Source organism: Polypterus senegalus, chromosome 9 (genome assembly GCF_016835505.1).
Source record: "Polypterus senegalus isolate Bchr_013 chromosome 9, ASM1683550v1, whole genome shotgun sequence".
NCBI classification, from domain to species: domain Eukaryota; kingdom Metazoa; phylum Chordata; class Cladistia; order Polypteriformes; family Polypteridae; genus Polypterus; species Polypterus senegalus.
The window spans coordinates 102468116-102482908 of NC_053162.1; the positions used below are offsets into that span (position 1 = coordinate 102468116).

The 14793-nt window shown below is 39.6% G+C and overlaps 1 protein-coding gene across 1 annotated transcript in view; it reads right to left on the reverse strand.

Annotated features, from left to right (window-relative positions):
- The window catches only part of jph3b (junctophilin 3b), a 384320-nt gene that overhangs the window by 39172 nt on the left and 330355 nt on the right, over positions 1-14793 (reverse strand). The window contains exon 4 of the mRNA XM_039763533.1: positions 3539-4464. Within this exon, the coding sequence (XP_039619467.1) occupies positions 3539-4464 (926 nt within the window). The remainder of the gene's footprint in view (positions 1-3538; positions 4465-14793) is intronic.

Sequence of the window (14793 nt, forward strand, 5' to 3'; positions counted from 1 at the left end):
CAATGTCTCCATACAAATACTCCTTAGTACAAACACAAAAATTCATCATATTAGAAATAAAAAAAGAATGAACAGAAAAAAAACTTGTTGTAAGTTCACTGCTCTCACATGGATCAAAGTCATTTCAACTTTTCTAATGGTAACTGATCCTAACTAAACAAGATTAAATATTACAGTGTTCATATTCTTATTGGTCCTGTGATGAACTGGTGTTAATATCTGGGACTGACAAAATACATTCTGAGTGTATCCCAGCAACGTTATGCACAAGGTAGGAACCAACACTATCCTACTACAGGGACCCACCTCACTTACAAATAAACTCACACTCACTCATGCAGGGCCAGCTTAGAGACAACAGTCAATCTAACTTGAACATCTCTGAGATGTAGATGCAATCTGGTGTACCTAAAAAACTCAAAACTCCTTCCTGGCAATGACCGAACTGGAATTCATGCACATTTCCCTGGAACTGTGTAGCAATAGTTTTAAATATTGTGCTACCCTATGAGTATAATTATTCCTACATATTTTTTATTACATCAGGAAATTAAGTGATGTTGCTCAGTTTAGTGTAGAGAATAAACATAACACAATGCTGCAGTAATCTATTTAACACAGAGACACAAGTCTTCAGAGTTAAGACGTTTTGTAAGCATGAATCTTACTGCACATAAGTTTACTTGAATTTTGATGATTGCTTCAAAAAAGTATGAAATTGATCATGTGCTTAAGTCAGGTTTTTACCCTTTTCCTAATTTATTCACTTGAATAAGATTACAGTGAAGGATTGCTCGAATGGTGAAGAAATAACCCCAATCAACTACAAAAATTATCTAAGCTGACCTTCAGAAACCTTTTACATGACAGTCAACTTGTACTATCAAATACCATCTCAAAAAAAGTAGCTCTACGGTTAGACATGACAGAGAACCCACTTATGACACAGAGGCATAAAAAACACATGCTGGAGTTTGCCACAACGCGCTTGAACATCCCAAAATCCTGCTGGGAGAATGTACTCTGGACAGATGAGCCAAGCACATCATGTTTATGTTTACAGTAAAGTGAAAAAATGAAACATTCAAAGAAAAGAACAGAATCTCTACTGTCAAACATGGAGGTGGATCACTGATGTTTTGGGCTTGCTTGCTGCCTCTAGCAATGGAAGCTTTCAAACTATGCATGGTGTCATGAAATCTGAAAATTACTAAAGAATTTTACAGCGCAATGTAGGACTCAGTGTCTTAAAGTTTGGTCTCTGCTGAAGGTCAAGGGTCTTTAAACTTGACAATATCCCAAAGTACACTTCAAAAAGTACTCGGAAATGGTTTTTGAAATGAACGTTTGACTATTTTGAAGTTTCCAGCAATGAGTTCTGCTCTAAATCCCGTTGAACACGTGTTGGGAGATATGAAAAGAGCTGTTGGGAGAAGGCACCCATCAGATCTAGGAGACTTTACAAAAGAACAGTGGTCACAAATTCTGGTGGAGAGCTGCAGAAAGCACATTGCTACAGCAAATGGTTGACTGCACTTGTTCTATCCAAAGGTTGTGCCACCAAAAATAGTCAATTGGGACAATCATTTTGTGGTTCTGTGTATAAAATAAGATTAGATTTGACTTTTTTCCTAGATTTTTTTTGTGTTCTTGCAATGCAAATAAATAAAATACATTGTGGCATCCGGCTGGGGGTGGAGCCCAGCCGGGACGCCCAGGAGGACCAGAGGAGGGCTTGTACCTCCTGCAGACCGCGAGGGGGTGACCGCCCTGGTTGTATTGGGGGCCACAGGTAGAGGGCTTGGAAGCCCAACCCTGTAGGGGCCCGCCAGTGCCTGAAGAAACCTGGAGCCCAGCACTTCCGCCACACTAGGAAGTGCTGGGGAAAGAGACAGGGACACCGGAGGGCTTCCGGGCGCAGCCGGCACTTCCGCCACACTGGGGCGTGTCTGCGGAGGAATGCCGGGAAGCAGCTGGAGCCCATCCGGGTTCCTATATAAGGGGCCGCCTCCCTTCATTCAGTAGCGGAAGTCGGGTGGAAGAGGACGGAGCTGGAGAGAGGACTGGAGGCGGCCAGAAGAAGGGCAAGAGAGATTGTGAGAGGCCTGGATTTTGGGGGATCGGTGCTGGAGGCACTGGGTTTGTGCACTGACTTTTGTACATAATTGTAAATAAACATGTGTGTGGTGGAAAAAACGATGTCCGCCTGTCTGTGTCCGGGTCAAGTTCACAACATATATTAACACCAATCATTTAGTAAAGTCATACATTTTGTGGAAGAATTGATACATTATCTGAAAAAATTGCAGCAGTGCCAATATTTTTGGCCTCAACACTGTATAGTTAGAATAATGATCTTTTGTCAATATTTACAATGGTAAATATTGGTGCTGAATTTACTTCTTCATTTTAATACTGCAGCCATTTTTCCATAATATTTCTGTGAAATTGTTCTTCTGCTGTACATCCAGGGTCATTAATTAGCAAGAAGGAAGGAGCTTTTCTTGTAATCCCCAATCCAGCACTTAACCTTTTTTCAAGGAAATCTCTAGGCTGCCATCTAAGTATACATTCCTATCTAAATAAAACGTCATTTCAGCTGATTTACACAAAAATAATAGTAAGGGCAGGGATAGGCTTTGCACAATATTATACATTTAAAATCTAGCAGCTCTGTCATTGCTAAATATTGTAATGGTGCGTTACTACAATATTAAAAAAGAGTAAAGAGTAAAAAAGGAAATTATTTAACAATTTTGTTTCCTATTAGCAGACTAGAAATAAAAATAGTTTAGATGAAAAAACAATTCTTATTTATAATTCTGAAGTTAAAAAAAAAGAAAAATTCAATTGTAAGCAGATGACTCCAATATATATCCATACAGGATATTCTAGGTACTAAATATGCCAACTCATAAATAAATATGCCACTGGACGGTTTGACTGTACGATACAAATTCATGCCTTGGCAGGATGTTTTATGTCAGGTTTGTGTAAGTATCTGTATTGCACTGTAAGTACTGTACCCTTCCACAGAATTCTACCATAAAATTTGTACAGGTAAGCTATTAGATTTACTAGATATCTACCTGAGAAGAAACCATTCTGGAAACTCAATATGATGTTCACTTGCCTGTAGAATCTTGATCAATTGTTAAGTTAAAATGAGAAATATTAACTTAGATGAGCAGCGATAAATAAGAGACTACACAGATGATTATGATTCAATGACTTCACAAGATAATTGGCATGCTTGATCTCCATCCTCTTGCAAATAATTTAAAATTAAAGTTAAAATGATGTGATTTCCATTTTGCTTTCGAAGGATGATACAGCTTTTCATTATATGGTTTAATAAGACAACCAGATATCCATAGAAAAAACAAACAAGTCATCCCCAAAAAAATGAAATAAAGGAAATATTGCATTCTGAAGCACAAATCAGATAAGCCATACCTCAAATAAACCATACATCTTACTTGTACGGCATTGTACTCTTTTCTCATGCGTCAGTGTTGTACGAAAATAAAATACTTACTGAACTGGATTTCATTTCAATTAAATTTTCCTCATCGTGCTCTAGTGCAATGGGTAAAGATTTCTGGGGCGGAGAGAGGGTCAAATCCCTCCTCAGAGGCCGAGAATCAATCTTATCCCCCAGTCTCAAGCTGTCAAGCTTTTGAACTGTGGGCTCAGAAACACAGGCAGGTCTGAAATTCTCTTTGTTCTGGGACTTGGGTCTCAGTCTTTGAACCCCAAAGGCCCTGTTTTCAGAATGGTAATCCTCTGCAGGGACTGGCGAATTGCGATTGCCATAATGTTTTTGAGAGTGTGTTTCTTGCATATAAGAATCCATTCTTTTAAGTGGCTTCATCTCCATTTCATAGTTGCTCAGTTTTTCCTCATCTTGCTCAAGAAGACGAGAGCTGGCCAATGTTTCACAATGGGTGCGATGGGAAGTCCATGAAACCGTGGTTGGGCAGTCTGCCCATCGCTCTCGAGGCTTATGATTGGTGGATACGTGTTTGTGACCATTGCTGCTCCGGGTTCTTGCATCGTCTTTTACTGATGGTGTATTGGAACGACTGCTTCCTCGGCTTCCCCCTCTGCTGGTGGTATTGCCTGGTGCCGGCCGCTTCTCCTCACTCCAACTATTGGGTCTTAAATGTTCCCCTCCTGCTCCAGCGCTCCTTCCTTCAAGGAGCACCTGAATTTCCCCAGCCCCCCGTTCATCATCCACTGCAGCTTGCCGCAAGAACCTGGCATTCTTGGTGTGATGTAAGGACTTTAGGGGGCTGGAGGGTGGAGAAGAATGCCTACTGGGCATTGGGCTCTGGTCAGGAGTAAGATCTGGAGGGGTCGTCCCCTTCATGTACAGCTCAGGGCTGTCAGGCGTTCCGGTGGAGATGACTTCAATATCATTCTCACTTGAATTCTGGTGCTTTGGCCTTTGGCACTCCAACCCTGAGAAAGCAAAGCAGAATATTGTTTGAATTAAAAAATAAATAATAAATATGTACAGATAAAAAAGCATAATTTTTGTAAACTGCTTTTCAAAGCAAAGAAAATGGGACATTTATATGACGTTAAAAAACAAATATCTTTGAAACTGGAAATATGTTAAGCAAGTAAAGAAAACCAGCTCCCTCTTAACTTACAGTGCAGCTACCCATTAAAACTTGCTCTATGCAAACCAGCACTGTAAAGCACCAATTGTAAGTTCTTCAGATGTGAATATTAAGAAAAAAATTGTGAGAAAATTCGACCATCAGTTATGAAATGACTTTTTACTGGAAACAATTACTTAACAGCTTCACAAATAAAGGGACATTTTGAACATTGTAAGATGTTACTTTTAATTTGTTTGTAATGAAGTAAAATGCTGAATATTAACAGAGTTCAGTTGTTTCACCAGCCACATATCATCTGTACATGTGCATACACATCCCTCACTCCAAAGGGTGACTCTGGAGCGGCAGGTATACAATACGTTTGCATCAAGACTGAAATTACAACGGTCTGTTTTTAAGATTAATGAAAAATCATGGAACCAGCCACTGAAAAAAGGGTAACACTTTAGTGTCCATTATGACAGACTATTGACAGTCTGCATGTTATAAAGTGTGCTGTGAGCTGTTTTAACATGATATAAAAAATAACAGTAGCATACTTCAAGAGTTTCATGATTTATAATAGTAATTTTAAATAATTTTAAGTAATTTTATTAGTAAACTTCATAATGTTTATAGACATTTAACAGCTATAAGGGATACCTAAATTAAAGTGAGACTGAAAAAAGCTTGAAGAGCTTCTGTGTTTGTGTATAAAGCAATGCTGCCAGATCAATTAACTATCATAAGAATGAGCAGCTATAAGTGTGATCAGTTTTTTTAATTCCATAATAAGAAATTAATTAAATAAATAATCACTAAGTAAACAGCAAGAAAAATATAAAACCCAACATCACATCTCCATCATGAGGCAGCCAGCAAGAACAGTGAGGAATCAACATACCCACTCAAGTTCCAAAAAACCAGGCCAAGTTGAGAAAATTAAATAAGAAAGAATAAGAAGTGCAGCATTTATAGAAATTTTACTAAATCAGGAGTATTTGTACATTTAATTATACACATCTATATTCACCTGTCTCCATCAGAACTATGTCTTCAAAAAAACAAATTCTTTTATTAACTTTTTAGAATATGCTATATGTAGTAATATCTATCTATCTATCTATTGTGGACGTGGCCCGGACACAGACAGGCAGACATGTTGTAATCCACCACCACACGTTTATTTTACAACTGTTATTTACAATTTAAAGTGCACAAACCCCAAGTCCCTAAAGTCCTGGCCAACACACTGCCTTCTTCTTTGGGCCACCTCCACACTCTCCTCTGCTTCGTCCTGCTTCCACCCGACTCCAGCCTTGAATGAAGGGAGGCGGCCCCTTTGATTAACACCTGGATGTGCTTCAGATGGGTTCCGGCAGTCACCTGCCAACACGCCCCTGTGTGGTGGAAGTGCTGGCTGTACTCCCGGAAGCTCTCCGGGTGTCCCTGCTTTCTTCCCCCCAGCACTTCCTGGTGTGGTGGAAGTGCTGAGGTCCAGGGTTCCCAAGGAATTGGGACGCCCCCTGGCAGTGACCACGGGCCCCTACAGGGTTGGGCTTCCAAGCCAAGTGACCCGTGGCCCCCAAAGCAACCAGGTTGGTGGCCCCCACGTGATCCCAGATGGGCACATGCCCTCTTCCGGTCCCTCAAGGCGTCCCGGCCAGGTCGTCGCCCCTGGCATCCCTGACACTATCTATCGATCGATCGATCGCACCAAATGGATGCAGCTGACAAAGCAAAGTTACGTGAAAGGATCGTTGAATGTTGCTTACACGGTTAAACCTGTGTTGATGATTGTAGGTCCTAGAAAATGAATAAATATTCCTAAAAATGACATTCAAAGACAAAGAGAAAAAAGTTTAAAAGAAGATTATATGACTAGTTTTACAGTAGAGAAACAGGTTTGGAAGAAGACTTTCAAAGTAAGGTGTAGAGTTATAGAGTGAATTCCTTTAATGGAGAAAGAAGTATCAAGTTAAAACTCGTTGTACTCATTTCCCTAATATTTTTAAAGCAGACTAAAGTTGCAGGTAATAAAAAGAGGAGGAAAGAATTAAAAAATAAATTGGTGAGAAGATTGAGAACTGTTCATGAGCCATCAGGGAATTTGTCATTCAGTGCATTGATGTGTCCCTGTAATCACAGATGAATATAGCAAAACAGACTCCAAATTAGTAAGGAGAAATTATTAAATATGGGTGACTAGAACAGAAATACTACAACTGCAGGCATTAGTATAAATGAGCCAGATAAACTTTTATCATTCTCTGAAAATGTGGATGCTTTACAGAGAGAGAAAAGCTACAGGCCATTTAGCTACCCAAACTAATTATATTGAAGACAATCATTAAATTAGCTTTGTTAAATTTATTTAGGTTGTTTGAAACCAAAGAGGAAAAACTCTTTGTCAACTTCTAGATCTACTTTTAGAATGTAGATTCTAGAAGAAATGTCACAAACAGAATAGAAAAAGTGCTTCACTTAATTATTTTACAAAACCATACCATTTTAAGGGTACATAATTACTCTTACATTTTTTAGATATGTCTAAATTAATATACAGTTTGTATTGGCAGCAACAAAGCTTCTTGAGGTCTTGTTACCATGGAACGCAAAAAAGCCTTTGGTAGAGTAGCTGAATGTGGTTATTGTTCATCACATTACGTAACTCTTGGCATGAACCAAACATAACTGCATGAATTCAATTATTATCCACCAGCCTGGAAGATTCCATATTTGTAAATAATATAAATTCTTACTTCTTTATTTTAGATAGTGTAACCTGTCAGGATTGTATTTATCACTAGTTTTAAATTGCTATTGACTCTGAATCTTTAGTCATTCAGATTGTAAGGGTAGAACCTGACCAAAAATATTCTGTTTTTTCAGAGCTCTAAAGTAGTAGTAGTCATAGTTGGTGTTGCATTGTCACATGTACAGAGAAATTCTACTTGCATGCTCGACCAATGTAGTCCGTTGGCATTGTCCATGGCCATGATAAGCAAGAATGTGCGATAGTCAGTGCTTATGTGAAAATCCACACAATGCTCAGACATCAATTAAACATTTCACTTAAACTGCAGGGTGCATTTAACTTTAAAATAAGATGAGAAAAATTCAGATTGTGGCAAAAATATATAATAGAAAAAAATTCATATAAAGTAGATCAGCGACATGGTGCTACCTAACTTTCAAATCTACAAAAGCGGTAACAAATACACATAACATTCAATGAGACTATGAAAGGAATCAGAGAGAAATGATCTAATATCCACTCCACTAGCCATGGAAAGGAAATCCAATATTAATTCCCCCTCTGTGTCAGTTACAATTAATTACAGCCAATAAAGTAGAAATCCAGTGGTTCTACACACACTATGAACGTAATAGTTGTGTCAGTGTCGTTTGAAGGTTGATATTTTACTGTCATGTGCACACTTTTCTGTTTCTGTTTTGCCAACATATTGGCATTCTTTGAACAACCGAGCCATTAATACATTGTTTCAATTACTTCATTTTCAAGACTAATTAAAAATTGGCCAACTTTTCTAACTGTCCCTTATTTTTTAATACAGAAATTACACTTTCTTGTTTAAAATAAAGACCTAGATACAATTTCAAAAATATACTAGTGTTTTTAAAACTGTGAAGCACTAGATGATTTGAGACAACGCTAAGAGTTAGACCTTATTAGATCTTCAGGTAATAAGTGGAAGTCATTTTTAGGTGAAATATACTCTAGAATGGAGCGGTGGTGCAGTGAGTAGTAGTCCTGTCCTCCTTGTGAAGTCTGCACATTCTCTCTGAGTTTCCCTCTCCTACCCCTAAAGATGTGGAAGTCAGATTAACTGGTGATTTTAGATTGACCCTTATGTGTCATTGTGAATGTGTAAGTCAGGGGACCCTGTGATGGATCAGTTTTAATGTATTTATTAAATTTACTTTGATGTTTAGTAGTTATTATATCTGAATTAAGTTTGTTAGTAATTTTTATTTCATTTAATAACACAAAAATTCTTTTGGTTTCTTTGGCATGCTTTGCTAAGAACAGAGCAAAACATATCGGATAACTTCAGAATGGTTGATTGAATTTTGGAGATTTGAATATTATCTAGATCTGTTTCCTTAAATTTGGTTGTTATTAAAATGTTGCAACCATGCAATATATTCCAAGAAATAAAAGGTGTGAACGCTGGCCCCGGCACAGACAGACGGGCAACATTTTCTCACCCATCACACTGTTTATTTACACTATGTACAATAATCATGAAAGTCACGTGCACTCACAACCCCAGTGCCTCCAGCACTAATTCCCCCAAGTCCAGGGCCCACAGTTCTGTGCCTTGCTTCCTGGCCGCCTCCTGTCCTCGCTCTCCAGCTCAGTCCGCTTCCTCCCGACTTCCACCAATGACTGGAGGGAGGCGGCCCCTTAAATAAGGCTCCCGGATGAGCCCCAGGTGTTCCGTCCTTAGCCACGCCCCAGCGTGGCGGAAGTGTCGGCTGTCTTCCTGGCAGCTCTCCGGGTGCCACACAAAGTCTTCCCCCCGGCACTTCCTGGTGTGGCGGAAGTGCGGGCTCCCGGATAATTAGGCACGGGCGCCGCCTGGCGGTGGCCACGGGTCCCTACAGGGCTGGGCTTGAAGCCCTGTACCGAGGCCCCTGCCTAACCAGGACGGACGCCCCACTCTGTCTGGAGGAGGCACTCGCCTCCTCCAGTCCTCAAGCGTCCGGCGGGCTCCAGCCCCGACCGGCAACCGCACGGGATAAACCGGCATCGGGGCGGCGCCTGGCGGTGACCACGGGCCCCTACAGGGAAGGGCTTCCATGCCCTCAACCCGTGGCCCCCAACAGAACCAGGACGGACGCCCCCTCGCGGTCTGGAGGAGGCACAAGCCCTCCTCACGTCCTCCTGGGCGTCCCGGCCGGGGGCCACAAAGGGTAAATGTTTAACTGAACCTCGATCTGTTTTTGCTTCATTCCTAATTTAGCTATCAGCTTACTGTATTAATTGAAATGCTCGTGAAACTGCATGGCCAATCTGTCATTTAGAAAAGAGTGCAGTGATAACTGGGCCCGTAGTAAAACAAACCATGTCAGCAATAAAAATTGTCAACTGTGAATTTTCAGGAGGAAAGGTACACAAGGAGGCAGTAAAATAATTTGACCCCTGCATTGTTTAATCGTCAGATAAGGCTGTAAACCAATATTTCCATATCTCAGTGGTGAGGCACATAATTATCCACATTTCAGACACACGGTTCATTGATCATGTGACATGATTTTGGCTCTGCAGACAGATTAGGTAATTGATTCCTGGTCTGACCATTCCCTGTGGATATTATTATTGGGATTACCTCACTCCTACACAGCATTTGTTGCAAGTTAGCAAGGGCTGCCTATTTACAATAGCACAATAAATTCCCTAGCAATTTTTAGGAAATAAAAACAAGATGTTAATTAAACACTTGGGACTAGTTATACAAAATATGTCCAGCTCCAGTAGTCGGTATATTTAATCATTTTGGTGTATACCAAGATCTTGTCTTTTTAAGTGGCCAGATTTGACATCAGGACCCTTTAATTCAGTGACCCACTTGCACCCCAGTGATTAGCATCAGACCAGTCTGGCAAAATTCAAGTCAACGCATGCCAAGACTCTGGCTGCTTTAAATAAGAACTAAAGCATTTTGAACAAATCATAAAAGCAACCAGGAAGTTGCAACCATTTTGATAACATTGCAATCATTTAGATAACATATACAGAATTTTTACTAGAAAATGTCTTAATAATTTACTTTATAACACAATAAAAATCAAAAAAAGGGTTTGATCATATTTGTAAACTCTGTTAAAATTCAAATCCCTGATATATTTAACAGCCAGTGAGTAAACGTATTCAGTGATCCATATATTTTGCTTTGATTTGCTTTCATGTTATTTTAATTTACATGTTATTTTTATTTAATATTCATATTCATTGTTAAAGTATAAAATTCCTTTATTGGTTGTGTTTGAGATCTTCATAGTATTTTGTAATTAGTATATGTTACATGTCATTTTCACTTCCCCATACAGTCAAAGCAGAATTATGTGATGCAGCCTTTGAGCTTACAGAGGATTTGTTAGTTGTTTCAAATCCCTGAACATGATCTGATCACTTTTGGAGTGACGTCTGTGTGTGTGTGCATCAGGATTTGAATGCTTTTAACTGAAAAATGAATCATTCAGTCTGAATTAAACTTGGCACAGTTATCTACTCTATATACTGTATATAAAATCCTAAGCATAAAAGTGCAACGATTTTATGTGATGTTTTGTGGAGGTTGGGTCTCGTCCGATGCGAGAGATGGACGTCTGAAGTGGAGCTCCGCTAGCAGCGGTGTTATTTTTCATATTATTTGCTTATTATCCTGAGATATCCTGTATCTATTCAACCCAAGGAGACTGCTACAGTATATATGTAAGCATATATAAACATGGCCAGCATGAAAGGGGGTCCGAAAGAATCGAAAACTAAAGCTGCACCCAAGCTAAGATCAGCAAGCCCTAGGTCAAGATACGGCCTTTCAGAGAGAGACCTGGATCAGTTGGGCGAAAGTACAGACTCTTCGGGACCAAGGTCCGCTACATCGTCGCCAGCTGAGAGTGAAAAGGGGAGCGAATGTGCGATCGTGAGTGCAGATCTCAAAAGCTCGCTGATCGGAGAAGAACACCTGAAACTGGAAAAGGCCCTACAGTCCGCAATCTCAATTACTCCACACGAGCCGGGTATAGCGGGAACACCGGCTACAGTAGAGCCTGACGCTTCACCTACAGTACAAGAAAGCACAATTGAAATGTCTAAACTGGAGGTGATGCTCGCTGAGCTCATACAAGATATAAAGAAAACCGAGAAGGCAAATGAGAAAGCAAGGGCAAAGGCACATGAGAGACTGAAACAGGAATTGAAACAGAAATGGCAACAAGCAAATGAAATGCAGCGGCAGGAGTTGCAACAAGCAAACAAAACGCAACGGCTGATGCTGCAACAGGCAATGGAAAGGCTGCGAAAAGAAATGCAAGTGAGATGCGACAGGTGCTGGGTAAAACTGAAACGCTCACTGATCAATTGGAGGATCTCAAGGAGACATTCACGACTAGGATTGAATTAGCCAAAAATTTAGCTACCAGTGCTGAAGAAAAAGCAGAAAATGTCAGCTCCGAATGCAAAAAACTCAGAGACAGACTGGCTGCTTTGGAAGATGGAAGTAGAAGGTATAACGTCAGAATTGAAGGTCTGCCTGAGAATCGAGAAAGTTCAAACCCTGTGAAATTCACAGCTGAACTTTTTTCTAAAATAATCGGGGACGACTTTAAAGCAGAATCTGAGATAGCAGCGCTTACCGCGTACGCGGATCAAACAATTTTAGACCCAGACCCAGATCTTTTATAGTTCGTTTTGAAAGATTATCATTTAAGCTACAGGTGATGGCACTCCTCAGAAACAAGGAAGATATTATATATGAAAATAACCACATTCGTATCTTCCTGGACTTCTCTCCAGCAACAGCTACTAAGCTTCTACAACATTAAACAGCGGTTACGGCAAGCCAGCGTCAAATACAGCCTCTTGTATCCGGCAAAACTGAAAGTGGAATGGCAGGGTCAATTCTATGTCTTCGCTAGCAAGGAAGAAGCAGAAAAGGAATTAAGAAAGCTGATCCCGGGACTATTCTGATACATAATAGTGAGTCATGGCGGTTAATGATAAAGCAAGGATTAATAATCTACTGTCTGATCTATTCGTTTTAAAATACGGGTTTTTATCAGCATATATTCTCATTATTACTTAGTATTACTAGGGCTATCTGTTTATGTTTTATTGTGCTTAATTACTTTTTCTTTTTTTCTAATTATTTCATCTGTACCCTAAACGAGACCCTTGGTTTATTGTCATTGTTATTGCTGCATTAAGACTTGTTATGCTTATTCTGGACACATTTTAACACCATCACCGGGTTTATTATCTGGGTGTATCATCTTAATGCACTAAAATTGCTGAAGACTATATATAATTTTAAGTGCAAAATTATTATTTTTTTCTTTTTTAAAGACTATATTGGTAATAGATATCTCTATCTTTTAACCCTAAAGCGCTGCTGCATTGGGGCTTGTTTTGCTTTGGACGTGCTCTGTCTCTGGGTATGTCAGAGGACTGGGACTGCGTGAAGTGGGTTTTAGCCTCACTTGGGGAGGCAAAAAGGGAGGGTGGGGGTTAAGGGGGGAGAGAAAGAGAGCAGGCTTGATCTATACCTAATCTATCCTATTAATCTTTATAATTATAACTACCAACGTAATAATAAGCTGCATGGCAACAACTCTAGGGGAAATAGGAAATTAAGGCGAAGCTGTCTCACTTCCAGTTAAGACTATAAAATGACATCAAAAACTCAGAATCAGTGTCTCCATGATGGGACAGTTAACTTCGTAAGCTGGAATGTTAAAGGCCTGAATCACGAATTAAAGAGAAAGAAAGTACTCTCTCACCTAACAGGTCTAAATGCTAAAATAGTATTTTTACAGGAGACCCACTTACTAAGCAAGGATCAGTTCCGGCTGCAAAAAGACTGGACTGGCCAAATGTTCCATTCTAGTTTTACAAAGAAAACTAGAGGTGTGGGAATTCTCATACATAGAACAGTACCATTTGTAGCATCAGATGTAGTATTGGATCCTGAAGGGAGATATGTAATGGTCATGGGAGACTTATCTAACTGTAAAATGATTTTGATAAATGTTTATGCACCTAATGTTGATGATAAGGAATTTATACAAAATTTATTTGCATCCATTCCCAATCTGAACACTAATATAATGGCTGGGGACTTTAATTGTGTTCTAAATCCACTTTTAGATAGGACTTCTCCACAGGGGAAGGCATCTAACACGCAAAGATAATTACAAAGTTTATAACTGATCACAACTTATCAGACCCCTGGAGGTTTTTAAACCCAAATTCAAGAACATATTCTTTCTACTCACCAGTACATCATTGCTACTCAAGGATTGATTACTTCTTTATAGACAATAACTTCTTGCCTATGATTAAATCTTGCAAATACGATGCTATTGTTATTTCTGACCATGCACCTATGATCTTGGAGCTAAAATTACTAAGCCCCATACACTCACCCCGCAGATGGTGCCTCAACCCGCTTCTATTAGCTGATGAGAATTGTACGAATTTATATCCAAACAAATCAAATTCTTTCTAGAGACAAATACATCACCTGAGATCTCTGCAGGAATACTCTGGGAAACTCTTAAGGCCTTCTTAAGAGGACAGATTATCTCATATCTTTCCCACAGAAATAAATCCGAAGCCAAGAAAGTAGCAGAGATAAAAAGCGAAATTACTAAAATAGATGAAGAACACGCCAGACTACCAAGCAAGACTCTACATAGGAGGAGGCAGGCTCTACATTCGGAATTAAACCTCTTGACAACTAAAGAAACTGAACAACTAATGTACAAATCCAGACATCATTATTATGAACATGGAGAGAAAGCTAATAAGCTTTTAGCTCAACAAATTCACAAGCAAGAAGTGCGCAACACAATCTTGGTAATCACCAACACGAACATAGCTAGAAGGATGGAGAAACTGCTCCCCTCGGTAATATCACAAGACCAAACTGGATTTATTAGGGGCCGACACTTATCTTCAAATCTTTGACGCCTGTTTAATGTAATATACTCACCAACTAAATCAAACACCCCAGAAATATTATTATCATTGGATGCAGAAAAAGCATTCGACATGATTGAATGGAAATACCTTTTTACTACATTGGAGAAGTTTGGGTTTGGCCCGAACATTTGTGCATGGATTAAATTACTGTATACTAACCCAGAAGCTTCAGTTTGCATCAACAACATTTGCTCAGACTACTTTAAACTAGAACGTGGCACTAGACAAGGATGCCTTGAACCACTGGCAATACATTGTCGAAATACTGATCAGATAAAGGGGATTAGCAGAGAAGGACTGGAACAGAACATCTCATTATACGCAGATGATATGGTACTGTATATATCGGACCCAGAAAATTCTGTGCCTGCAGTCTTAGCAGCACTCACAGAATTTCAAAAGATCTCTGGTCTCAGAATTAATCTGAATAAAAGTGTACTCTTTCCAGTG